General features: G+C 29.8%; 3 protein-coding genes across 6 annotated transcripts; 1 reads left to right on the top strand and 2 right to left on the bottom strand.

Moving 5' to 3' along the window:
* Nucleotides 1–3,676: 3,676 nt before the first annotated feature.
* LOC105778113 (AT-hook motif nuclear-localized protein 15) lies at nucleotides 3,677–5,807 on the bottom strand. 2 transcript variants are annotated; one of them, XM_052621636.1, is made up of 2 exons: nucleotides 5,080–5,807; nucleotides 3,677–4,973 (listed from the first exon to the last, which is right to left on the bottom strand). In XM_052621636.1, exon 2 carries the CDS (start codon nucleotides 4,969–4,971, stop codon nucleotides 4,066–4,068), a length of 906 nt encoding a protein of 301 aa, XP_052477596.1. In that variant the 5' UTR covers nucleotides 4,972–4,973; nucleotides 5,080–5,807; the 3' UTR covers nucleotides 3,677–4,065. The 2 variants fall into 2 exon arrangements, with proteins under 2 accessions (XP_052477596.1, XP_012457170.1); XM_012601716.2 differs by having other exon boundaries at nucleotides 3,677–5,807.
* Nucleotides 5,808–13,093: 7,286 nt separating this feature from the next.
* Nucleotides 13,094–16,059, top strand: LOC105777151 (thylakoid lumenal 15 kDa protein 1, chloroplastic). 3 transcript variants are annotated; one of them, XM_052622152.1, is made up of 9 exons: nucleotides 13,094–13,277; nucleotides 13,353–13,472; nucleotides 14,341–14,436; nucleotides 14,540–14,612; nucleotides 15,042–15,103; nucleotides 15,258–15,339; nucleotides 15,433–15,493; nucleotides 15,568–15,661; nucleotides 15,824–16,059. In XM_052622152.1, exons 1-8 carry the CDS (start codon nucleotides 13,155–13,157, stop codon nucleotides 15,617–15,619), a joined length of 669 nt encoding a protein of 222 aa, XP_052478112.1. In that variant the 5' UTR covers nucleotides 13,094–13,154; the 3' UTR covers nucleotides 15,620–15,661; nucleotides 15,824–16,059. The 3 variants fall into 3 exon arrangements, with proteins under 3 accessions (XP_052478112.1, XP_012455698.1, XP_052478113.1); XM_012600244.2 differs by lacking the exon at nucleotides 15,824–16,059 and having other exon boundaries at nucleotides 15,568–15,769; XM_052622153.1 differs by lacking the exon at nucleotides 15,824–16,059 and having other exon boundaries at nucleotides 15,258–15,333; nucleotides 15,568–15,769.
* Nucleotides 16,060–16,453: 394 nt separating this feature from the next.
* On the bottom strand, nucleotides 16,454–22,964 carry LOC105777150 (uncharacterized). The gene is made up of 4 exons (XM_012600243.2): nucleotides 22,186–22,964; nucleotides 21,618–21,867; nucleotides 16,835–17,377; nucleotides 16,454–16,746 (listed from the first exon to the last, which is right to left on the bottom strand). Exons 1-4 carry the CDS (start codon nucleotides 22,764–22,766, stop codon nucleotides 16,639–16,641), a joined length of 1,482 nt encoding a protein of 493 aa, XP_012455697.1. The 5' UTR covers nucleotides 22,767–22,964; the 3' UTR covers nucleotides 16,454–16,638.
* Between the last annotated feature and the right edge of the window lie 4,882 nt (nucleotides 22,965–27,846).

Here is a 27,846-nt window from a genome sequence, read left to right on the forward strand (position 1 = left end):
TTTTTTTATATTGTTTATATCATTTAAATCTTAAATATTTTAAAAAATATGTCAAGATCTTTGTTCAAAATTTTAATAAATAATTATTAATTATTAAATAAAAATAATTATATTTTAAAAATAAAATAATATGAAAGAGTAACAGCAACTAACTGTACACATCAAATCATATCCACATCATGTTTAAACTTTCCTTTTAATCACCCAACTTCCAAGTTACTTTCATTTTGGTCACCAAAAAATTAACATAAATAAAATTGTATTTCATTAAGGATAATTTGAAAGCATAAAATAAATTTTAAAATTTTAAAAGAGATTGAATTAATTAATTTCGATATTATAGTAACAAATCGGTTGACATTATTAAGAGATAAAAAATACAACAATTTATTTAATTAATTTTGATGTTTTGAAATTTAAAATTTCAATATTAAAAAATAAAAATTTAGAATTTCTGAAAAGAGGATAAACAAATACAATTCGACAAATTTTTAATGCATAGACCTAGAAGTTCGATAACCAAAATGAAAGTGTAAACATGATTTGGCGCGTACAATCAGCCTCTATTAAGGATTAATGCCTAGGTGACTAAAATGAGAACATCCTAAAAGTTAAGTGATAAAATGAAAAAAAAATTAAGTAATCAAATTAAAAACGTCCTAAAAATTGGGTAACCAACTATATAATTCACCCTATATTTTATAACATCATTAGTTTATCTAAATTGATAACACTACTAATTATTTTCGTTTTATCTAAATTGATAACTATTAATTATTTTCGTTAAAGCGATGACAATTTTTTTTTTGTTTTAAGTAAAGAGTACCTCAAAAGACTTTCTTTATCATAAAATTTACATCAACACTCTAATGATCGCAATTAACAGTGTTATCAATTTATAGTCGAAAGACTAATTATTTTATATTAAATACATCATTTATGAAAGAACTAAAGTTCTAATCAAACTTCAAATAATAAGTGGAAAATTCAACAAAAAGAAGAGCATTAACAATTAATGGTAAGTAAATTATTAATCCCACACAAGTCTCAGTAATTAGTGCTTCAATTAAAAACCTAAGTAAAAATTCAAAAGATTGCTATCACCTATACTGATAATGAAATTAAAAATTTCCAAGTACGTTTAAGTAATTCGCATCGATGGTTACTAGTACAAAAGGACGTGGGTTCGGGTACGTTGAAATGCATTATTCTCTCATTTAAAGATTGAAAAATAACTACAGATAATTCTAGCCATTGTATCAAAAAAAACAGATACGATTTTTTGTTTTTAAAATTTTAATAATATTTTAATGCGTTAATTAGACCGAAGCGAGTAAAGTTTTGTATCGCTATTGAATATATTCAAATTTTTTTTCTAAATTTCTCCATAATCTTTTCATACGCATAGAAATCATACTCTCATAAAAATTTGAGAGAGAAAAACCTACTACAAACATAAAGATTATAAAGAATTCAACACCGACAATAAACCAACACTAAACCGAACCCGAAACAAATCTATTTATGTGTTCCTAAGTGTATTATTTCCAAGGGCGAAGTCAAAATTTTTTTTAAAAAAAATCAAAGATGAATCATAAATTTATGAAGGGTTAAAATACAAATTTACCATTATACTAGTAATTTCTTAATCTACTCCTTTATCTACCCCTTAATTATCTCAATAACCGGATGATCTATCAAACTCTTTCTCGTATCCTTACAAAACCCATCTCTCATACAAAAATTCCTACAAACTTGCATCTCTCTCATAATTTTAAAAGCTAAAACCTTCTATATTTATACAGTTTTGTTGATACTCTGGATCAACGGATGTGAAGATCCAGGGGAGAGAACTCTGGTCCTGCTGTAGAGAATAAGAAGATCCCCTTTGGGATGTTTGGTGCCTTTTATTATATTGGGTCGGACCAGAGTCGGGTTGTTTTTATTATAACCATATAACAAGCTTATTACTTAATCACCAAAATTTATTATTTCTTAATTGTCAATTAGAATTGGTCAAATATACAACATGGATGACAATTAATGGAGCATAAGATTCCTTGCATGATCAACAACTATGTTCCTCAACAAAGTTCAAGATAAAAGGCACAAAATCATAGAAAAGACAACATATCCAAATAAAAGTACATTTGTCTAGTGTTCTTACCAACAATCTTGCATTAGTTTGGTGGATTAGGATTGACTTTAAAAAAAAACATGATACAAGTTTTGTTGACATCAAAGTTTTCTTACACAAGTTATTAAGAAATAGGTGTAAAACCAGTTATCTACTCTCTTTTTTGATGCAATGTTGCATTTATTTTTCAATAACTACTGCCACAAAAATTTAACTTATCCTTTGTATTATGTCACCAACCATTGACTAAAGACTATCAAAATACAAGATTCAGACAAACCACAAAACGTAGTTCAAACCAATACAGCTTTTGTCATCAAATGTCATACTAACCAGTGCCGATTAGGTCCCCGTCGGGCGGCGGTACGACACATACGACTCTCCACCGCGGTTGGTCAAAGATGACTAATTGTAGTATCTGCATTGAAGGAAAACTATTTAAGTTTCGTGTTATATAAATTTTGAAATATGTCATAAATTTATCATGTTGTACAGCATCTTCAATTACTAGCAAACAAAATGACAAAAGATCACACAATAGATAAGTTCAAACTTGCATTGCAAATTAGTCAATCAACTCTTAAGACAGAGACAACAGCAACCTCATAACTTTATAGATGCAAGAGAAAGAACCCAGTTGTTTCGAACTGGTCAAATTTTATTGGCGGCTGTTTGACAAGTGGTAAAATGTATTAATGCAGCACACGAAATCAATTATTGACCATTTTGTATATATATGTGTGTGTATATATAATATGAATCCAATTCAGTAGTCCAAAATGCTACAAATCTGGCAATTGACTAGCAAAACAAGTAGCACATCGGTGTCAAACATACGTTCATATCCAAATTCGAGTAACATATATTAGTGTTAGAAGATAGTAGTACCATTGCTTCTTTTGTTACTAAATATTGTTTTTCAGCCGTATTCGCACTCGACATCTATATTCGACACCCAGAATCCAAAACTACCGAAAATGAACATAGGTTTTGATATATAAAAGTGGCAATTTGACATGCTCCAAGTGGAATGACAAAATATGGCAAATAATGCACACCCCCTATAGACCAACAGTTTAGAAGTACTTGATTTGGACATATATATATGTATATATATTCCCTACTCAATTTGCAGAAAAGAACACATCAATGAATCATTATGATGTTATAAAAACTTTCAAGTACAGAAATTCTGAAACTACTCATTTTGGGGAGATTCAGATGAATCAACCCCCCAAGTTTTAGCCTTTGGTCCCCCACCACATGCACTATCCCCTCACTCACAACTAATTATAGTGAAAACTTTGTTCCGACCCTTTCATTTTATTCAAATATTCCTACTTAGAGATACTTGAATTCGAGTAATATAAAGTGAGTTTTTGGGTCAAAATCTTTGCCAAACATGACTAGATATTCATCTCAAACACATTGAATAACTCCCTCATTCAAACTTCTTATACATCATCAACATCTATTCAGAAAAAAATCATGAAATATTGAAGAAATAATGAAGATGAGTTTCAACAAGCATACCACGAATATAGAATGATATATGAATATCATACATCCTTGCAATTCTTCAACTCAATTCTTCAATCTTTTCTCTTTTTTTCCTACATCATCAAAATTCAATCTTCTACCAAAAAATTCATAAAATTGTGTTAAAAATATAAAAAAATCACTAACCAAAAACAATTTGTTCAATAGGGGGAGAAACTTCATTTTGTTTGCCTAATTCATCAAAAAGAGATACATTGCTACACCCCAAAACAAAGTTTAACTAAGTTCTACAAAAGATAAGAAACTATATAAACATATATATATATATATAATAATAAAAAAAGCCCTACCTTTTGTCACTAATCTTACATGGAAAAAAAATGAACCCCTTAACAATTTTTTGCACCAAAAACCAGGCTGCTTTCGGGTTAATAAGACGGGGGCGGCCGCGGTGGAGGTCCCCAAAACAGATCGTGTGGCATTTGTCCATTATGCATCAAATTTGGAGGCAAATTATACATAGGCATTGAACCCCCTTGGTGGTGTTGATCTTGAGATTGAGACCCTGAATTCCCATCACCACCGTCATTACTACTATTGTTGTTATTCTGCTCGCTGCCACCACCGCCACCACCGCCTTCTCCGCTAGTTTCTTCCTCGATAGGCAACTTCTCGTAAACCGCATTGGTGAATGTCGCCGCGATGACCATCACCGGCCCCGACGCTTCCAAAACCCCGACGACACTCCCTCCGACCACTTGCCCTTGCCCACCGGCTAAATACACCGTGATCCCCGTCGCACCCGGTGGTGACGGTGTAGGCAAAAACACACCGGATAAAGACAAAATCTCGAATCTTCCATGTAAAGTAATCACACCACTAGGAGCAGCTGGTTGGCGGAGGGTAACATTGATGACAACACCACTGCCGCTTAAAACCGAAACACCACAGTGGCGGCGCTGAGCAAAATTAGCAATACACTCAGCAATATCACTGCCGCTAGCGATTTCAAGGACATGGCTGCGAAGTGAATTAGGGCTTTCTTTTGTAATAACAACAGGTGGTTTAGGCTTGTTTTTTGAACCAGGTGGTCTACCCCTAGGACGACGAGAACCTGAACTTGAACCAGGTTCAATGGTTTCAACACCTTGGGTTTGGTCATCTGGTTCAACATTATCTCTACTATCTTCATTGTTATCTTCTTGTTGATGATGATGATCTTCATTTGAAGGACGAATATTAGCTCTAAAAACAGCCATTTGATGATCTTCAGATGGGTTTCTAAGATGAAGAGATGGGGTTGAAGAAGGTATTGAACCAATACCACCTCTCATTGCTACATTACCAGCCCACCAAGCCATGTTTTTTTCAAGCCAAAAACAACAAAGAAGAATCAAAAAAAGCAATAAAATTCAAAATCGATATGGGATTTGCTTTGTTACCTTTCCTTGTTTGTTTGATAGATCTCTCCAATGACAAAGAAACCCCCGAAATCTAGTTCATATACAAACAAAAGGTCCCCCAAAACCTTATCTATTATTACAAAACCAGACATTCAAGACATGGGTTCCCCTTGTTTTTGCATGAAAAAACCAAAAACAAACAAAAAAAACCCTAACCAGTAACCTCACAAATCAGATCCAAAAACCCCTCTTTTCAAGAAAAAAAACAAAAGCCCTAGCTTAAATTATAAGAACAAGTTGGGTAATTTTTTTTCCTTTTTCTAGTACGTTTCAACATAAGAAAAAGGATCAAATCAAAAAAAAAAAAAGAACAATAAGATCTTTCAGCTAAGTACGGTGAAGAAAAAAACACACACACGCGGAGACACACAGAGACTCGCTTGATTTCAGGAAGGTGAAAAAGGTGGTGGTAGGGGTCCTCTCGTTGTTGTTGTTGTTGCTTCCTTCGTGTGGCAGAGCTGACCCTGGTTGTGAAAGTGTACGTTTTTTGAAAGCTAAATATCACCCAACTTCTTTTTCACACTGGGTATTTGTGGTACGATTATACCATTATTGTCGAAAACCCCTTGGTTTTTTTCTATGGAATAATGGTGTTTATGGCGGTTTTGCAGAGGCTGGTTTTCTTTTACTGTTCTTGGTTTTTTGAAAAAGATTGAAATGGTGATCTCTTTTTTCTATATTTTAACAAGTTGTTGTATGGGGTATGCATTTATAATCTACAGCTAAAAACTTGTTAAACCCATTATCAATAAATGGTAACTGTTCATCCTTTGATGTCTTATCAAGTGGTGATTGATTTTGATTGGGGAAGGTGGTATTTAATATTGATGAGTGTCTACATAGTGGAAATGGACAACTTTCAAATAAGCTTATGGGCATTTTATAGGCAAGGTGTTTTACTTCTTAACATTGATTTAAAAAAAATTATGATTTGGTTTTATTGTTCATAAAAATTAATTATTTTATGATTAATGATTACTCTTTACACTAATATTTTCTTTAAGATTTGAACATGAATTTTCTTTTTGAGAACTCAATGTGCAACTTTTTCTGCATTTGAACCTTGAATTTAAAGGTTGACAAGGAGTTTCAACTGGCAACTGCTTGCTTATTTAGGCCATCGGGCTTAACATTGATTCAGGTGTTTTTCATGTTCGTTTTAATGTTCATAAAGACTAATCAATTCGAGACTAGTGGCTACCATTTACAGTAATGTTCTCTTCAAATTTTAAACATAAGTTTTCTTGTTAGGAATACAATGTGTAATCCTTTCTGGATTTCCTTTAACATTTACAAATCAAAAAAGGACATTATCATTGTTTGGGTTTGAACCTTGAATCTTAAAATGTTCATTGTTAGGTTATTGGGTTTAACATTGATTTTAAGTAATTTTTATGTTCGTTTTACGGTTCATAAAAACTAATTATATCGAAGTTAGTACCTACCCTTTGCAAAAAATATTCTCTCTAGGATTAGAACATGAATCTAATTCTTGAGAATGTAATGTCCAACCCTTTCTGAATTTCTTTTTTTTAAATTACAAATTCGAAATCAGCGCTATCATTGTTCGAGTTTGAACCATAAATCTTAAAACATTGACAAGGAGTGTCAAACCCTTGTTCATTTATATAGTAAACTTAAGGTATTAAAAATTTTGAAATTTTATATTCGAATCTCATCGTATATAAATTTAGATATTGATTATATTCATACAAATAACATTCTAAAAAAATTACTACATTTATGTTAGATTTGAAGAAATGAGTTAATCGAGATATTTCAATTTTATCAAAATTTTAAAATTCGAAAAGTAAATTAAAAAATCAAAATTTACATGGAATTCCAAAAGGAAATTCACAAGCACTTGTTTCGAAATTCTAGTTGGTTTTTCAAAGTTACGTAAATTTGTCTTCATTTGACTCACATATCTAAGTGTAAAACAAAAAACTTTACCACACATTATATTAACTTTAATATATTTTTTATATATATTTGTATATCATTAAAATAATATTATACTTTTATAAATTTAACGTCTTGGGTGTGACATGACGGTTAAAGGTGTTCATCGCCTCAGGTGTAACCTGAGTTCTAATCGCATTAGTTGTTTGTACTTTACCTTAATATCGTAAAAATTAATAACTTAATTTTTCTTTCAAAAATATTTATTTAAATAAAATACTTATTTTAAAATAATATATTTTAAGATACTTAAATCTTGAAAACCTAGAAAATATTTTGCCTTTCAAAACCTAGTTAAAATAAATGAAGTGGAGAATTTAACTCCAATAATTAATATTATTTATATATATAAAAACCATGTGCTAGCTATTGAGAATGTTGCCACGTGATTGGGGATTGGTTGTCAAGAATGATTGGACGTGTTGATAAATTGGGTTGGACTAAATCTGCATTTAAGTTCTTCTAGCATTATGTATTTTCTTTCTCTTGTCAAATTTTTAAATATAAATAATTTAATATATATTTTCAATATTTAAAACAACATTATAATATAAATTTAAAATCGAATCGGATTAAACCGGACTTAATTTTTATTTAAATCCATTTTTAACTTAATATTTTAATTAAAATCGAATATACATTTTCAAAAATATCCCTTAATTACCCTTTAAAATTAGGTTATTGATGTATAATTTTGTATACCATAGAATAATATATCATTTATGAATAAATAAATAAGCTAAATTCTAAGCTTATTGGTTTAAGCTCGTAAATTACACTTAAAGTTATTAAATTAGTGGTAAGTTTACGTTTTGATTTAGTAATTTTAAAAAGTTATAAAGCGGTTATTGAATTATTCAAAAGTTTTCATGTAAGTCACCGAGTTATTAAAATCGTTGTTGTATTACCTTCTTTATTTCTATTGTCTGCACCAATCGAAAGCTCATTTTCTCATTCTCTTTAACAGTTTAGTTTCTCTCTCTCTTTTTCCATAGAACTGCTTTAAATGTTAAGAATCTACGAATCAAAATGCAAACAACTTTCTACTTCGATATTTGACATTAACTATCAGATCGATTTGGATCTAAGGTATGTTCTTCTACTCATCGTTGAGTGCTAATCCACCATACTGATCGTTTAGTCGCTGTTTGGAGTTCGTTAATCAGACTTTAAAAGAAGAACATTAACAGTCAAAAGACTTAAATAAAAACTTTTGGATAGTTCAATGACCATTTTGTAACTTTTTAAAGTTGAATAACCACAATTTAGTGACCTCGAGTGTAATTTACTTTGAATATTATAACATAAATAATATTGAACTTAGATCAAATTGCCATTTAAGTGTTTTATTGAATTGGAGTGCCCTCAATTGAGTCGCCAACTCAGTAATGCATTTCTCAAAAGCCCCTCATCTATTATTATTGAATTTAAACGTTTTACTAAGTTAATGTCACTATCAACCAAATCAAATAAATTTATTAATTAAAAGCTCCTCATTTTTACTAAGCAATAGATATTACTTTGACAGTAATTTCATCTTTTCATATAAAAATCAGAAAAATATTTACACATAATGAGATTTAAACTCAAAATATTATATAGGTTCTGATTATATTTGCTCTTTTTGACACAATACTTAAAAATATTCATAATTCCTCCTCAACCCATAAATAGGAAGATAATATATTTGAACGCATTTAAACTTACGTCTTCCTACATTAATAATAATATTCATGCTAATTGAACTAATACATATGTACGAAAAAATTATAATGTGATACGAATTTGTAAGTTATTGACAATATAAAGTGAGGTAGCGTAGAAGAGTTAAGAGGTGGTGGTGGGGTGGTGGGAAGACGTCAATGTCTTCAAGTCCCGACAAAAGTATATAATGCCAACACAAAGGAACCGACGTGGGTCGAGCGATAACGTATTCACTAATCAATGGTCTAATTCTAGATTTAGCCCTTCTGTTATGTTAAATTTCAGATTTAGTCTCTATACTATGTTAAATTTTATATTTAATATTTTACTTTAATTCGATCCATTTGCTTTCGTAATGTTACTAGTAAGCCTAAATTGATAACACGATTATTATCATTGAAGTAATGGATGAAATTTTGATTTAATTTCTTTAAAAATTAGACTGAAATGTAAATGTATTATTAGTTAAATATAGCTGATTAGATTTTTATATGACTTTGATTGTATGATTGAAATACAGCAAAGACAATAACAATTAAAGATATGGTTAATTTGGATCTACTAATAATATTATAAAATAAAAATTAAAATTAAAAATATCAAAAATTAATAAAATAAATAAATAAATAAATTATAGTAACATAATCATTTATTTTATAATAAAAATTCGGTGGATTTAAAATTTGATTTTTACTGATTTGAATATCCAAAAATATTGAAATTTTTGAAATTAGTTTTTTTTACTTCTGATTTTGATATTCTACAAATACAAATATTTACTCAAACAAATTTTCTCTTGAAATTACTCACAAAGTTTAAAATTCTCCAATATATTTACCCAAATAAGTAAATTTATTTTTAAAATTTTAAAATTTTAATACAAATAAAATACTCTTTATAAATTCCTCACCCAAACATACCTTAATGTTTTCAACTCTTAAATAGAATGATAAATGTATTCAAACTCATGTACTTTTACGCGATAACAATATCGATGTTAATCGAGTTAAAGACTCAATCAACATATTCTAAAAATTAAATCTTAAAATTTAAAATAGTAATTAGATTAAAATCATAATTAAACCAAAAATTAAATGAACAACCAAAAAACATATACCAATATTGAATAAAAATTGATATGAATTAATTGAATCCAAAAATTAAATTTAATCAAATTGATGAAACAAATCGAATCTTACTATTCAATTATGGACCTGATTTTTGAAAAATTAACAGAGATAAACCTAGCCACTAGCCAAGCATAGGCATGAAAGGGCAGCACCCACACCGCCACACGAACCCATATTTTCTTCACTTTTAACAGTGGGGTTTTATTACAGTCAGACACTGTTTTTTGGCAGACTGACTGACTGCCCATTATCGGTGCACATCTATTCATTGTTTTGTCTTTGTTCCCATCTTTGAATCTTTTCTTTTGTTTCTCTTTTTGGGGGTTTACCAAAGCAGTTTTTTTTTTAAATAAATAAATGTTGGGTCTACTCATAGTTTCTACATGTTTCTATGCATGGAGACTGTCGCTACACGATTCAAATCGAATCTAGCATCGTTGCTTCATAACTTTCTTCTGCCTCATCAATTTAATCGGAAATAATTTGATTTTGAGTTTTGTTGAAAGATTGTTTGAAATCGATGGATGTTTTTGATGAGTTGGATATTATTTTTGGTAATATAATTATTCACGAGTTGTATCGATTGAATTTTGAATTAATTTATGTAAATATTGTTATCAATGTATGGGGATGTGAATTCGAGTGTGTCAAAATATATTATCTTCTCATTTATATATTGTTGAGGGATTATGAGTAATTTTAGACATTATGTCAAAAAGAGCAGATATAATAATAACAACCTATAATGACTTCAAATTACAATCCATCTCGATGAGATATTCTCAGTCTGATAAACTCATTGTTTCAAATATTAGAATCGAATAATATTGACCCTTACAGGGATTTATCGATTCTAAGCGGACGACATTTTAAAGATTTGTCTCGAAAGAATTAACTTCCCTTAAATGAGTTTAAAATAAACATGGTAATTAAATAAATCAAGTTGATTTTAATTTGAGTTAATTTAGATCGAATTAAATTTTAAAAATTTGTTTCATTTTAGGTTGGGTGAATTTTTAGTTTAAATCATTCCCATTGCGAGGTTTGAGTTTTATAAGTTGTGTCGAATTGAGTTCTAGTTATATTGGATTTGATCATTTCATGTTATTTATTGAATCATTTAGGTTCAAATCATTTTAAGTTAAAAGACAACTTAAGTTTAGGATTCCAAATTATATTTGATATTTCTTATCTCTTTTAAATATATATTTCAAATAAAATTTATTGGATTGGTAATTTAAGTATTGTCGACTGAGTTTTAATTCGATTTGTATGAATATTGTTGGTAATGTAAGAGGACGTGGGTTTGAATGCGTTGAATCGTATTATCTTCCTATTTATGAGTTGGGGAAAGGCTATGGGTAATTCAAAAAGAGCAGATATGATCAGAACCTATAATGAGATTTTTCAAAAAAATTATTCACAAGTATTCTATATGTATTGTAAAATAAGACTTCAAATTCTATCAAGTTTAAATGTTTATATTTTTTATAAGTAGTCATACGTCACGTATAATCTATCTCGATGACATATTCTCAATCTGTTAAACCCATCGTTTCAAATATTAGAATTGAAAAATACTAGCCCTTATCTCGAAAGAATTAACTTCCTCTAAACAAGTTTAAAATAAATATGTTAATTAAATAAATCAAGTTGATTTTAGTTTGAGTTAAATTATCGAATTAAATTTTAAAAATTCTTTTCATTTTAGATTGGGTCAGTTTTAGTTTAAATCATTCTGTGTCAAGGTTTGAGTTTTATAAGTTATGTCAATTTGAGTTCTAATTATTTTGAATTTGATCATTTTATATTATTTGTTCGAGTCATTTAGACTCAATTTTTTTTAAGTTCGGATAAATTGGAATGAAATCCAATTATTAGGGTTCTTCTACAAGCTGCAATCAATGCAATTTTCCATTCCCAACTCTAGGGTTCTTCTACAAGTTGCAATCAATGCTTTTTGCTTAGATTCGTTAAAGTTAATTTTTTTGACTCAATTTTCAATTCCCAACTCTCAAACATTTAATAGTTGAGATAATATGCAGATTGAATCTTAACTCGATTAATATGGATATTGTTGTTAGTACAGGAGAATGTGAGTTCAAGTATACTGAAGCGTATTATCCTCATATTTAAGGGTTGAAGAGGGACTATTGATAGTTTTAGGAATATTTGAGACAATATCACTTTAAAAATTTTAAATTAATAAATTACATGAAAATTAATTGTTTATTTGAATCGACATACAATTAAAAATATTTTTTATCATAAATAAACCACTAGTAATATTCGACTTAACAATTTTATTAAGCTTTTTATTTTTAATATAATTAAAATATTTTATATTATTAAATTACTTTACTATCTTAAATATATACCATTAATATTAAGCTCAATTATTTAGTCGAGTTCAATTTAAATACTTACAAATTTTATTAAACTCAAATTCGATCTTAAACACAAAAATTATTAAATGAAAATAATCGAACTTGAACTCAAACTTAAAAATAAATATTTGACCAAGTTCAAGAAAAATATCGAGCTCCGAATTTTGATTTAAACTCGAACTTTTTAATATTTAAGCTTAGTTGGACTCGGTTACACCCTAATGTACATGCAAACTCCAGTTTGTTGAAAAACATATGGGCCAATATATCTATCAGACCGGCTCAGCTATAGACAGTTTGTAGCCCCTATATCAGGCCGGGTCAGCCCACATTCAACCCAACCGAAACTCGAAACGGATCACTCGTAAAATCATAACAGAAAACAAATGTTAAAATATGCTTATAGTCCCTGTACTTTTCACAAATTAATAATTTTGTCTCTGTTCTTATATTTTCAAGAATTTAATCCTTCAACTTTCCAAATTTCGAAATTCTGGTCCAACTGTTGATACTGTCAAATTTTTTTTTGTTAAATTCATAATAATTACAACATATTTTTTAATTACATGGCTATCAAGTGAATAGTTTTATTTCAAAATATCACAACATCAAATTTAATAATAATAAATTAACAGTGTTAACAGTGTGACCTAAATTTTGAAATATGAAAAATAGAAATTAAATTTCTAGAAATACAAGTATGGGGACTAAGTTTCTAATTTTTTAAAAGTACAGGGACTACAAGCATATTTTAACCAAAAAAATAATTACCCATATTCTGCCATTTAAGCATTATCCATATCTGCCATTACCATTGTCTGAAATCAGACAATAACAGCGAACAGAAGAAAAGAAGATCATCCTCAAAGACATGGCTATGCTGTATAATTTCAACAATGTTTCTTTATATTCCAAAAAATTCTCTGTAAAAAACCCCTCAAAGTCCCCCCTTTGCTTCATCAAGCCCCACTCTTTAAACTATCATAAACCCAAGGTTCTCTTTTCGACCCTTCTTTCCATTTTTTTCATTTTCTTTGATTAATTTAAGGTTGTTTGTTTTTTGGAACAGGTTTTTGAAGACAAACTTGAAAAGGGTTCATTTTCATTAAGTGAAACATTTTCAAAAGCTGGCTTGCTTGCTCTTGTTTCAGCTTCCATTTTATTGGTAGATCCTGCACTTGCTTTCAAGGTAACATTTTTAATGAATCTATGTTATTCGGATTCCGATGTGAGTTTCAAATTCCAGTTTTTCTAGTTTTTTCGTATAATTAGCGGTAAAAGTATCGTAGAGACTAGTAATCAGATTACATTTTGTCCCTTTTAATCAGAAAATGAGTAAATTAATCATTATATCTTAGATGAATAGCAAACTGATTCTTTTGTTAAAAAATTCATCGATTCTTATCATTAAAAATTGGTCCATGTACATAAGCATGAGGCACATGTGGCATGTCATGTATCGTTGTCTGGTTATTTCGCCTGTCGTGCTAGTTTTTAACGGTATAAAAAAATTAATAAAAATTATTAATTTACTCTTTAATCTAACATATCGGAACTAATTTATCCATCAAAATGTAATTCGACTCTTAGTACAAGGTCTATTATATCCCACACCGATATTAGGGGTGTAATCGAGCCGAGCTAAGCCCGGATACTGTCAAGCTTGAGCTCGAGCTTGACTCAAAATTCAGAATTCGAGCTCAATTAAGCTCTTTTACCAATTTGAACTTGAGCTTGATTCAATAATTAAGCTTAGGGTTAACCATATATATTAAGAGCAATAACGTAATTTAATAATATAAAAATATGAAAAGCTCGATAAGGCTCGTGAGCTGTTTGAGCCAAGTATTACTAAGCTTGAATTCGACTCGATCGATAGTTTGAGCTCGACTTAATAATTACCGAATCAAGTGCTTGCGAGCTACAATAATCTCATTTACACCCCTAACCGATATGCCTCGAACATGTGTGTTACATACGGATATTTAAATAAAATATAGAATTGAAGTGTAATGATTCGAATCGGTTTTCGATGTGACAATGTGCATTGTTAAAAGGGAGGAGGGCCTTATGGATCTGAAGTAACAAGGGGACAAGACTTAACCGGCAAAGATTTTAGTGGCAAGACATTGATCAAACAAGATTTCAAGACGGTAATGTTCTTTTCTTTCTTTTTCAGTTAATTGATATATGTATGTGTCGTTTACTTCGTTTTGCATTAGTTAATTTCAATGTTCTTTTTGTTTTCCATTTCAGTCCATATTACGACAAGCCAATTTCAAAGGCGCAAAGTTGCTTGGTGCTAGCTTCTTTGATGCCGATTTAACAGGTTTTCTCGAACAATTTTCGTTTAAGAACTGAGCGACAATTTCATTTTTGATAGGAACTTGCCATGGTAATTGATGAATTCCCCGTTTTTACGGTGTATAGAACATAGAATTTGATGTGACTAGTTTGAAGTGTCGATGATTAAGCTCGTTTTTAAGGCCTTGGACGGTTCAGGGTAATCAAACACATGACCGTCATATGGTCGGAATATCTGTGATGTTTATAGGCTGCTGAGGCCATAAAAGGTTGAAAGCACAGTTTGTCTTGAGCGACCTCCATTTACCTCATTGCAGACCTATGCATTGCCGATAAGGCCTTGGATTGTATCGATTTTCATTGAAAATAGCAACTTCAAACTCGAATTACCTCATGTTTTAAGTGGTTCTCATTTAACTTAATATTGATCTCATAACATTTTACAATAATGCAGGGGCCGACCTTTCCGAAGCCGATCTTAGAGGTGTGGATTTTTCTCTGGCAAACGTAACAAAGGTAAAGTTCCATCACATTTTAGATGCATATTCTTTCTAATGGAAAAGATGTTTGAAAATTTGGGGTTGAGCCGCATTTCTTGTCGGACTGAAAGTTATTCTTATTATCGAGTGATCTGTCCTTACAGATATTCACTTCGTTTTCTTCCCTGCAGGCAAATTTAAGCAATGCTAACTTGGAAGGCGCACTTGCAACAGGGAACACATCCTTCAAAGGATCAAATATAACCGGTGCTGGTATATCGATCTGATCTCAACTAATTAACAACTCTTGCAAATCTTATTACCGCACGATTGGCCAATTTATCCGATACGTTTTCATATGATCAGATTTCACAGATGTACCATTGCGAGATGATCAACGAGAATATCTTTGCAAAATTGCAGACGGGTAAGAAACTATATTACCTCTTTTAACATGTGTTTGATGTCTCTATCATTATTGAAACGGCATTGTGGCATTAGGGTGAATCCAACTACCGGAAACGCAACGCGGGACACATTGCTTTGCAACTAGGTGAAAATTCGAGAATTGACACTGCGGCTGTTATTATTCGAGGTTTGTAACTATTTTACTGTAAACGGTTGTCATATTCTTTTGTTGAAGATGCATACACTTCGATTTGTACGACAAAGAAAGTTATATAAACTCTTTTTATAGCCTGTATATCGTGTTGAACCGATCAATAGCTTCTTAGGCAATATTTTCTATTTTTGGTAGATTTTAGCAAGGCTTGAGGTGAAGGGGATATACACTTGGAGTCTGATCCTCCGGTATTTCGGTAAAAACTAACAATGATTAGGTCTAAATCTCACTTGGCATACTAGGATCCGAACCCCGTATTTGTTGGACAGTTGCATAAAGACCAACTGGATTAAGTCCCTAGTTTTATAGATCTCACATTGTTAGGTACTATCGTTTGATGGAAACCAAGTAAGAAAGTTTATTTCCCGGTTTCTCGCCTGATTTCCTTTTTTTGGTGATTGTTTACTACATTTGTCTAACCGGTTTATACTTTTCGTTGTCACTAGTTCGGACCACTAGTTATCTTTTAGGGTTCCGAGTCCGGATCCTTTTGGTCTCATCCATGGTGAAGCTTTCACAGAGACCGCAATAATCATTCGTATTGACATTTTCTTGTTTCATTTCGTTTTCTTTCATTCTCTTTCATTGAAACTTGTGTTTTCACTTGAATTCATATGAGAAAAAGGTATCGTCTTTTTTGGATACATATAGTTCTCTCGAGTTACTTTCTCATCGATGAAAAATTCATTTCCCCACAACATACATGCATATGGATGCACAAACACGAGAAATGAAAGGGGGTGTAGGGATCTCTATACCAAAGAATGGTTATTAATTATACTTATATATTGCTCCGACACCTCATTTTTCTCAAAATACTCATGCCTGCATACCGGTACATGGATATGGAGATAATAACCCTCCATACTCACGTATTCGAGTCCGAGTAATATAAGATTATATTCTCTTTCTATACGAGTATCTACATAAATTGGCCCTCCTGCGTACCTCTAAACACTAGTTGTTTCCCATTGTCTGCAATTTCGAATCCGAATTTGCATAGTTCCACTCTTGATACTTCCTTTATCCATGATCTCACAGCATTGTCTATGCGGTGCCTGCATATAAAAAAACGACGTTACATTCGTCATTTTGTAGTTCCGACTCTTTTCATCATCGATAGTTTCTGTTACGATCGAAACTCACCTTTTGCCAATAATCAGGAGCCATCTTCATCGAAGTAACCACGATGTTTTTGACAGCCATTACCGGGGCATAATCTGTTGTATTATTACAGGCTTTTCCCAGCATTGATAGCTTGTACCTGGTCCGGGTTCCACTCGAGCCAACCTCCTCGACTCGGTCCAGGAAATACAAAACCGGCTGTTCACACGGGTTATCTGGCACGGGTCGGGTTTTAAACGTGAACGGTCCATTGCTCCAACTCCTCCATGTCTTGAAAGTCTGCAATGGCATATGCAGATCAACTGCGTTCACCAACCATGGATATATTTGAATGGTATATCCCCATGCAATGGTGATCGACCATTTCCGTTTGCTGTCGTAACAGATATATTGCTGGAGGATCCGGCTCGGGTCAAGCCGGTACGGTTCGATAAGGGCTTTCAACGAGTCAGGCCGGGTCTTGTTAGGGAACATGGGTGTTAAGGCTTCAACGTGGTGGAAGGAGAGCAATGGTGCCATGGGATGTGCTGCAAGTAGTCCATATGGATCCCCTCTAATATCAAACTGAAATTTAATTATAATTAAAATAAATAAATATTATTATCAAGAATTTCTAAAAAATATTATACATTACGGAAATAACTAAATACATCAAAATTTTAATTAAAACGAAATTTAATCTATTTGATATGAATTTAACGGTTCAATTACCAGTTCAATTGATTTTTTAATTTGATTCAATCAGTTTTTATCGATTTGCAAGACAACCGATTATATACCTTACTAAATTAATATCTAACCAGTCTGATTCGGTTCAAACAACTTCAGATTTAACCATCCCATTTGTATCGCCTCGAAATTTCAGCTAATGTTCTATATTATATTAATTTTTATAAGAATAAATCAAATAAATATTATAGTATTAGAAAAAAACTAATTAAAATAGAAAAAGAAGTTATAAAATTAAAAGATAAGCATTTTAGTAATTACTAGTAATACCTTCCTGCTACGTCGGGGATTTGTTAATTTTTATTTAATTAACAGTAAACTTTTAAAAATTAATTTTAAGTTAAATTTTAATTAATGATAGATATTTACTTGAAATTTTTATATCAATTTGAATTAATTCTAAAATTTAAATCAGAGATAAATTTTAAATTGACTTGCAAACCATAATTTTAAATTAAAACAAAATTTAATTACTTAAATGATTTTATTTTTAACTATTTTCCCAATTCATCAAATTTATCCTTAAATTTATTCATGACTTAACTTATGACTCAACTAAGTTAAATGTGTCATTTAAAATAAATAGTAAAATGAGTTTTCTCTAAATTGGATCACCATAAAATTTATTTAACCTAAATAATTTGATATCTTAGACAATAATAAAATAGAAAAATTATTTTACGGACCCTTCCTACCATATCATTTATGGTCTTTTCTAATTATTGAATGACATTTCAATAATTTTTTTATATTATCGATACATAATTTTGGTAATTTTTTTGCCTTGAACCTTGAAACCAAAACCCTGAACTCTGATTCTAATCCCAAACCTCAAGCTTAAATTTTGAACTTAGGGTTTGGATTCGAAGTTTAAAAATTACCAAAATTATGTGTTAATAACATAAAAAAATTAATAAAATATCATTAAATAATTAAAAATAGAGATAACATAAAATCGACTTACGACAAAAATAATATAAACACAATAAAAACTATAAAATAAATTATTAATATGTAAAAGTGTACAAATAAAAAAAACTCAGAAAAATAATAAACAATGAAGAGACAGTTGTTAGCAGCTGAGCTAGGCACATTTACAGTCCTTGATTACATTGCCTAGGGGTAAATCATTACTTGGGGTCTTTAACTTGACAAATGGTTTTAAGAATTAACTTTAATAATAAAAGAAAAATTGAAGTCTCAATGTGAGAACATTACCAAATTTAGGACTTAATTTGGAGAAAAAAAGATTCGGATCTAAATATAAAAAAAGTTACTAAGTTCAAATTCGAAAATATGATTTAACCCTCGTAAATATTGAAACTTATCAACTGGACCGGTTGAGTTTGTTTAATGTCACACGATCTAGATCGAATCAATTCAGTTTTATTCGAGACAAATCATTTCAAATTTAAGACTAGAGTGTTTCAAAATTGAATCAGTACTTCTAATTCTGATTTAAATTCGAATTAATTGAGTTAAATTCTCGAATTCGAGTCTAGATGGAGTGAAAAAACTGAGAGGTTTGAATTACTTTTTTACTTAAGAGAGATGAAAACACAAAGAGACAACAGCTTTGAAGACAGAGCACAACAAATAGGAACCCAACACCAAACAACAAAAATGTATGGGCAAAAAACATTAAATTACAGACACAAAAAATCTTTAAAATATTTCAGATCCCTTTACTCCACAGGGGACCAGACAGGTGTAGAATAAAGTTAATCATGTTTAATGTTATATGGTACATTCTTACTTTTGTTTACTACCATTTTTTGTTCAAAACAATCAATAAAAATTTAAAAAGCATGCTTAGTCATCATGTAATAAAAAGAACAAAAGTAAATCAAACATGAATTTATAATAAAAATGTTGAATATACAAATAATATGCACATGCAAAACCATACAACTTAGAAATTTATGAAGTATTTTTAAAGACATCTCATTTAGTACTAATAGACGTATTCAATAACACTGTTCTTAGAGAAGAGAACATAAAAGCAAATGATATCGCTAAACTGACTTCTAATGAAGGGCTACAACTGTTTGTAGAGAATCCACTGAATATTACTAGTTAATAGTGTTTAATTTATCTGTTTGTTTTACATTAAAAATACCAGTTCTTGTATTATGTGTAAATTGTAAATTTAATCCTTATATTTCTGTTATTTTCAAAATCTAGTATTATGAACGTGCTTGCTATTTTCACTACTTACAAAAATTTTAAAAAGTATAAGGACTAAAAGGATCTAAATCTATAATTTTACACATTATAAAAGACTAATAGTAAAATTTAATCAAGTGAACATCTAAATCAAGATTAAAACTAAACACTTATACAAAAATATGGAGACTAATAATTACAATTTGACCCTAAATCTTTCATGGAAAGAAAAGATAGAGGAGTTCATGGTGGAGCCATGTTGTACTTTTAAAAAATTTAAAATTTTCTCTCACTGTTTAATTCAAGACTCATCATTATTTATAGAAAAAGTTTATCGGTATATCAAATATTTTAATATTTTTATTAATATTTATATATTTTATATATTATAAATGTAAATAGAAAAGGTAGATTAAAATTTAGGGAGTTTTATTATTTATTTTAAAATTTATTGTGAATTTCCCTAAACAGTGAAGAAATCTTATCTGACTGATATTGTTTTCATTGTAAGGTCGACACGTTACGAAGACAACTTTCCTTTAGTTCCCAACTTTACAACTGTTCATGAAAAAAAAACATAAAACACACAACATAAAAATTTGTAGGGTCTCTGTTTGTTTATATATACAGACAACCAACCTTTTAATACCACGTCAGAAAATATATTTTAAATTTTAGAAATTTTATTTGGATTTTATCTCTTTTAAAAAAAATTCTGAAATTCAAAACGAAAATATCGATATAACATAAAATTATTAAAAAAATACAGATATGTCCTATTCCCTATTATTGCTATCTGAAGCAACAGCGGCAGTTCCAAATAGCCCCCCAACAACATGCTGCTTAGAAATTAAGCAATTTTAAAAAATTCTGATGAGATTCTTGTATATTCGATATTTATATTAAATCTCGATTAAATTTAAAATTGATTTAAGCCTGATTTTTAGGAACTGTTTTGATTTAAAAATTTTAATCTAATCATTACAACCGTAAACATTTTCTGATAAAATTTATCAATTCGACATATCGATTAAGCTACTCACATATGACATTTCATATTATCTACGAAAAATAAACATGTTAAATTAACAAATTCTATTTAAATTAAAAATTATAAAATTATAAAATTTTATAAAAATAGAGTTTAAGCCTCCTATAAGCATTCAACTTTCTTTCTCATAATAAAGACAGATAGATAACCCATTTTACCTAATCATATTTTTTTCTAGATCCTAGTTTTCGGATCTAAGATTTAAGTTTACTATGTAATTAAATACGTTTGATTAAATAAAATATTAATTAAGAATATAATTAATATTTAGTTTATTACAACTAAGAGGTGAGTTTGCTTTATTATATAATTAAATCCATAAATTATTTCGATATTATTGAAATTAAATAATTATTGACTAATAGATGTTTGACTTTTCTTATAGAAAGTATTATGGAAATTTTAAATAAATTTTTTCTCGACTAAGAAAAGATAAATTAATTATGTACGTTAGATCAAAAAGTAAATTAATCCTTTTTATTAAAAGGCTAGCGTAATTAACGGAATAACCAAACAAGCACATTGGGTATTACGTGTACACTAAAAAAGTTTCTAATTTAGATTAAGGTTTCTAATACTAACTTTAACAAAGGAATCTAATTTTATAACCTAAAAAATCTAGTCTAACCAAAAGGTGGCAATAATCAATCATTAATCAGTGGACCAAATTCACCAACCAAAATCAAAGGCAAAAAATAGAAAAAAGGAAATTCTACGTGGCACACAATGAATCGAACGTCAAAATCTACCACTAGAAAAAAGTAGAGGGTAAGTCACCGGTTCTCCTCATCACACCGTAAAACTCGCCACGTGTAAATAAACAGTTTAAAAGAATTAATCAAATAAAACCGGACGTACCTGATGAAAACCTTGTTCTTTAGTGAGTGGAACCCCGATCTCATAGATACAAGCCCAAATTCGTTGATCAGAACCGTAGAAATAAAAGTACCTGTTCAAACAACCGTCCAATGCTTTGACTAATTTCTCCGCCAATGGGTAACTCACCGCTATACCGCCACCGCCAAACGCCATGTCGTATGCATGCATTCCGTTTTGTTCTACGCTCTCTGATATTCCACCAATATACCACATTTCACGGTGATCATACCTTTTTAAAAATAAAAAATATCATTATTTTTAAATGAAAATATTTATTTTTATTTTTTTGCCTTTTAAACTAAAAAAAAAAAACCCAAAAGTTTCTTTCTCAAATAAAATATAAAAATATTTTTGTAGCAATTATAATTTGCATAATTGAGAAGTTTGAAAATACATTAAATAAGGTGAAAAAAAAGATAATAGATAATATATTTATAAAATATATAATTATAAATATAAATATTTTCTTTTAAAAAAAAGTTTATTTGAAATGCAAAAGTTCGTGGAATATACGAAAATAATAATAATAATAATGATAATATTATACCTCGCTAAGACGGAAACTAAGTTATGAGTGAAAAACACTGTATCGTCGTCACCCAACACAAACCATCTCACATTGGGCAACTTCAAATTATAACTATCCAAAATGATTCGGGCGACCCGAACCGCATATCTGGAGCTCGAATATTTAAACCGGGTCCATTCCGGATTCGATACCCGATAAGGCAACGAGATTCCCGATTCCGTACCATAACTGTTAACCGCCGTCGCTTCGGGCTCTTCATCCAGCCAAAAGAACCCGCGAGTGAGGTTCACGTCCCACCATAGTGAACTCAAGGCGCGTCGCTCTTGCCACGTCTTGGCTGACCCGCCGATGCCGAAGAGGAGGTGGGAGATGTTGGTCGGTGAATTATCGGGCGGTCGGGAGAAAGCCTTCCTGTTAGGGGAAGCGAACCGGGAGAACGGGTGAGGCCGGTTCGAGAAAGATACGCAAAGGACGAGAGTAATGGAGGTGAAAAGGCAGAGGAGGAGAGCGGTTCGGGTGATGAGTACGGATATGTCTCGCGGTTTCTCCGGCGAGATGAAGAACGCCGTCATTTTGAGAAGGTCTTGCCTTGGACTCATTTCTGAAGGGAACAAAAAAAAAAAGCTGCTAGGAATGAAAATTAGAGATTTGATGTTTGGTTTTGGTCGAATTTTCGATGTTTTAAGGAAAGAAAAAGTAGAAACATGGTTCGAATGTTAAAATAAGAACACCATTGTTTTGGTTTTTGAAAAGCTTTTTGCTTTTTCAGTGTTTTTTTTTATAACTTTGTTACTCATTTTCAGGGTTTGGATTTTCGAATGAGTATAACTAATAAATACTTAAATTTACTCAATATTAGATAATAAAAACACTTTTTTAATAAAATATTAATAAATAATATAAATTAAATTGAGTTCATCATTTATAAATCTTGTTCAAATTTTAATAATTAATATTCGCATTCGATAGTTTATAAAGTCTTAACTCAATTTGTGTGGATTCAAGTGCACTAAGACGCATTATCCTCTTATTTATAAATTAAGGAGTGAATATAAATAATTCTAAATATTATGTCCAAAAAAAATCTTATTAGATTTTATAATGAGTTTTCTTTAAAAATAAAATGTTATTTTCACTCTTCAATGTAAGATATTCGGTTTTAATTTTATATAAATAAAAATAAAAATTGAATGAAATTTTGAATTATTTGCCTCTTTATATTTATAAAAAATTATTTTAATTTTTGATTTATTTTAGTTTTTAAATTTGCACCATTTGTCAAAATACCTCAAAATGAAAAAAAAAGAGTTAACATTGTTAACTTTATTCCACATGTGTCACCTAGACCTGTCCATGGGCCGGGTTCGGGCCGGGCTGGGCCCGGAAAAATTTTTCGGCCCGACTCTTAGGCCCGGGCCCATCCCAAAATATGGGCCTAAAATTTTTCCGGCCCGCCGAAAAAAAAGTAAAGAAACACGGCCCTACCGCCCAATTTTTAATAAACACAAAAAAATATTTTAAAAATAAAAAAATATTTTTAAAGTATTTTAAAATTAAAAATTAAAAAATAAAAATTAAAAATATATATTTATTATATTCGGGTCGGGCCCGGGCCAAAAAAGTTGAGCCCAAGCCCGGCCCATTTTTTAAACGGGCTTCGTTTTTTGCCCAAACCCATATTTCGGGCCTATATTTTTACCCGAACCCTCCCATATTTCGGGCGGGCCGTCGGGCCGGGCAGGGCCGCCCGACCCATGGACAGGTCTAGTGTCACCTTAACAATTAATTAATTTTTTAAAATTTAAGCCCTCATTTATTTACCCTCCAACTTTATAAGAAAAGTCATTTTGGCCCTCATTTATTTTTTCATCTTTTTTAGCTTTTAAATTTGATTTTTATCAAACTACTCCCAAAATAGATGAAAAAGTTACCGTTTGTTAACTTTGGGGTTTTTTAAAAAAATATTATAAAAAAATAAAAATTAACCAAAATATTATAAGTTTTTTTTATTTACCAAAATATTACTTTTTTTTATTATTTACGAAAATATACCAAAAATAAAAAACAAAAAAAAACCTGCAAAAGCCTGCAAAAAGTTGACAACAGCCTGATCAGGCCAATGCCAAAGTGATTGACGGCACCAATGGTGCCAAAGGACTAAAATTGGGCTAATTGCCTTCTAAGCCCTCCTTATTTATTATTTTCTTTTTATTCCCCTTCAACTCATTTTTGTATTTAATAACTCTATTTTAATTTAATAAACTATTAAGTAATACTTAATTTTCTTAAATTAAAATAGAGTTATTAAATGAGAGAATTCTAATTAAGTGACCATTTGCAGTTTCAATGACTTGACATGCAAATTTACCATTTTGAATTTTGAAAGTGAATTGCTGCTGTGCACACTAAAATTAAAATGTGACTAATTGTCTTCTAAGCCTTCCTTAGAATTCTAATTAAGTATAACTCTATTTTAATTTAATAAACTATTCTCATTTAAATTAAAATAGAGTTATTAAATGAGAATAGTTTATTAAATTAAAATAGAGTTATTAAATAAAAAATGAGTTGAAGGGGAATAAAAAGAAAATAATAAATAAGGAGGGCTTAGAAGGCAATTAGCCACATTTCAAATTTAGTGTGCGCTGCGGCAATTCACTTTCAAAATTCAAAATGGTAAATTTTCATGTCAGGTCCTTAAAACTGCAAATGGTCACTTAATTAGAATTCTCTCATTTAATAACTCTATTTTAATTTAAAAAAATTAAGTATTACTTAATAGTTTATTAAATTAAAATATTTTCATGTCAGGTCCTTAAAACTGCAAATGGTCACTTAATTAGAATTCTCTCATTTAATAACTCTATTTTAATTTAAAAAAATTAAGTATTACTTAATAGTTTATTAAATTAAAATAGAGTTATTAAATGAGAATAGTTTATTAAATTAAAATAGAGTTATTAAATAAAAAAATGAGTTGAAGGGGAATAAAAAGAAAATAATAAATAAGGAGGGTTTAGAAGGCAATTAGCCCAATTTTAGTCCTTTGGCACCATTGGTGCCGCCAATCACTTTGGCACCATTGGTGCCACCAATCTCTTTGGCACATTTGGTGCCGCCAATGTGATTGGCCTGATCAGGCTGGTATCAGCTTTTTGCAGGCTTTTGCAGGTTTTTTTTGGTATATTTTCGTAAATAATAAAAAAAGTAATATTTTGGTAAATAAAAAAAAGTTATAATATTTTGGTTAATTTTTATTTTTTTATAATATTTTTGTAAAAAACCCTTAACTTTGCTAATGCGGCTTACATGTGGACTGCCACGTGAATGACATGTCAACATTTAATTACTTTTTAAAAATTATAAAAATATCTTTTAAAATTTATTTTTATATTTTAACACTTTTAAACAATTTTAATGATTTTCAATTTTAAAAGACAATATTTATATTTTTTGAATTTTTAAAATTTAAAAGGTAATAAAATGTCGAGGTGTCATCCACACGGCAATTATGTGTATGTCACATTAGCAAAGTTAAAAACGTCAAGTTTTCTATATATTTTGGGATGATTTGACAAAAAAACATAAGTTTAAATGTTAAAAAGGTGAAAAAATTTAAGTTAGAAGGTTAAATAAGTCGTTATACCTTTAAAATTATTTTAAAATTATACCTTTAAAATTTAATCACAGAATTAAAATTGATTGATGATACCGTTAATAGATTTCAATTAAATTTGAATATGTGACATTTTAATATTCAAATTTAACAATAGCTGATTAAAATTTAAAATTTTGAAAAGAATAGGGACTGGGGCATAAATAGACCGAACTTTCTCACTTTTAAGGGTAAGAAAAGTTAAAAATTAAATTTTTCTAGAATAATAATTTTGGAACCTAAATAAGTTAATTAATAATTCAAGTTTATCATACTTAAGTATTTGTTTTTCTTTGAAAAATTTTCAAATATATATGATTTCAAATTTATGTACTCTAACATGAAATTAGTTATACTATGACAATATTTTAATTTGACATGTTTAATTTTTAATTTAACTCGATTCAACTCAACTCGAATCGAGTTAGGACGATAAAATAAGACTCATAAACTTGATTGACTCGAAATTTTTCACTCGATGCATTACATACAACCACATATTAATTAAATTTTAGGTTACAAATTAAACTTCATTAAAATTCATGTACCAAAATTAAATTACATTCAAAAGGTTATTAATTGGATTGAAAGATTTTCAGTTTAATTATGCTCTCAATCCTGTTAAATTTTTTGGAAATTTAATCACAAAATTTAGTCCTTTTATTTGTTTGATTCGATAATTAAAATCCGATTGATGATACTGTTAATAGGTTTCAATTAAATTTGAATACGTGACATTTTAATATTCAAAATTCTGATTTAAAAATCAAAGTCCAATTGATAAAACATATTTAAATTTAACAGCAGTCGATTAAATTTTAAAATTTTGAAAAGCATAGGGACTGGAAGCAAAAATAGACCAGAATTTTCTCACTTTTAAGGGTACTATGTTCAAAGGCATAACTTAGATGCCTATATTGCTCAATCAAGGCCCAAATTGACAGCAATTTCAACCCAGTCCATCCATCTTTCTTTTTGATATTATGCATATTCGTTTTACGGTCTATGTTTGGGGTTCGTAGCTGCCCCTCCTAAGGGCAAAATTAGGAGATCTAGCAGGGGCCTCGCCCCCCTAACATAACTTTTTTTTCGGCCCTTTAAATTTTTTTAAAATTTTAAATTAGTAAAAGAAAAAATTACACTCTTCCCTCCTTAAAAATATAAAAATTTGATTTCATCTTTTAAAATGTATAAAGATATAGGCTATTAAAATGGTGAAACTCCATTTTTACTATCATAAAAATTATAATTTAATTTCGGTCCCCTAAAAGAATTTTCTGGTTTCGCCCCTGACCCCTCCCAACAATGTTGTATCCAAAGTTTGAACCTAGGTTATATATTATGAATATCCACATTTCAACTAAAAGAATAATTAGGGAATAATTAATTGAAAAATTTTCAACTCCTATTTTTAGTTAATAGGTGTAATTTAAACATTTTCAATTTAACAAATTTAATTAAGATTTTTTTTTCATATTTGATATTTACATAAAATTAATCGACTAAAATAATCAATTAATCGACTAACGGCCAAGCCCAATAATGGTCAATCAAGATTATGTACCTCTTTAAATGGAGCATGAAAAAATAGAACAAAAAACCACGAATCCAACAGGTTCCGACTCGATCCGTTAGGGTCAGTTGTTTCTTTTTCTTTGAGAAAATCGAGTTTGGGGTGGGTCGAGTAAGAGGAAATTAGAAAAATAGTCAAGTTGGATTTGAGGTAAATCCATATACAAAAAAATTCCCCTTATATGTATATATATTAAGTTTTACATCTAAACTAAAAAAATTTTATTTATTTCAAAATAAAAAAAATGCAACAATTAAAAATGTAATCTTACTTGCGTTAGAATAAAAGATAAAATAATTAAATTAAATTAAATTTGGGTCAAGTTAGAAATGAAGTCGGGTCTCCTTTTAAATTTTGGGTCTGAGTTTGGGACAGATTATTTCTTAAGAATCAGGGTTGTGTTGAAATCAGGGCTAATTGGTCAAGCTTCAGGGCAGGGGAAAAATCTGCC

This window comes from Gossypium raimondii, chromosome 10 (assembly GCF_025698545.1).
Source record: "Gossypium raimondii isolate GPD5lz chromosome 10, ASM2569854v1, whole genome shotgun sequence".
NCBI lineage: Eukaryota > Viridiplantae > Streptophyta > Magnoliopsida > Malvales > Malvaceae > Gossypium > Gossypium raimondii.

Bases quoted from the DNA above. Each gene is read 5' to 3' on its own strand.
- LOC105778113 (XM_012601716.2), bottom strand. From the start codon at position 4,998: ATGGCTTGGTGGGCTGGTAATGTAGCAATGAGAGGTGGTATTGGTTCA.
- LOC105777151 (XM_052622152.1), top strand. From the start codon at position 13,155: ATGGCTATGCTGTATAATTTCAACAATGTTTCTTTATATTCCAAAAAA. The intron at 15,104-15,257 runs GTAAAGTTCCAT...TCTTCCCTGCAG, and splicing joins CTCTGGCAAACGTAACAAAG to GCAAATTTAAGCAATGCTAA. The intron at 15,494-15,567 runs GTAAGAAACTAT...TTGTGGCATTAG, and splicing joins CTTTGCAAAATTGCAGACGG to GGTGAATCCAACTACCGGAA.
- LOC105777150 (XM_012600243.2), bottom strand. From the start codon at position 22,766: ATGAGTCCAAGGCAAGACCTTCTCAAAATGACGGCGTTCTTCATCTCG. The intron at 21,868-22,185 runs GTATAATATTAT...ATTTTTAAAAAG, and splicing joins TTAGTTTCCGTCTTAGCGAG to GTATGATCACCGTGAAATGT. The intron at 17,378-21,617 runs GTACGTCCGGTT...ATTAAATTTCAG, and splicing joins AAGAACAAGGTTTTCATCAG to TTTGATATTAGAGGGGATCC.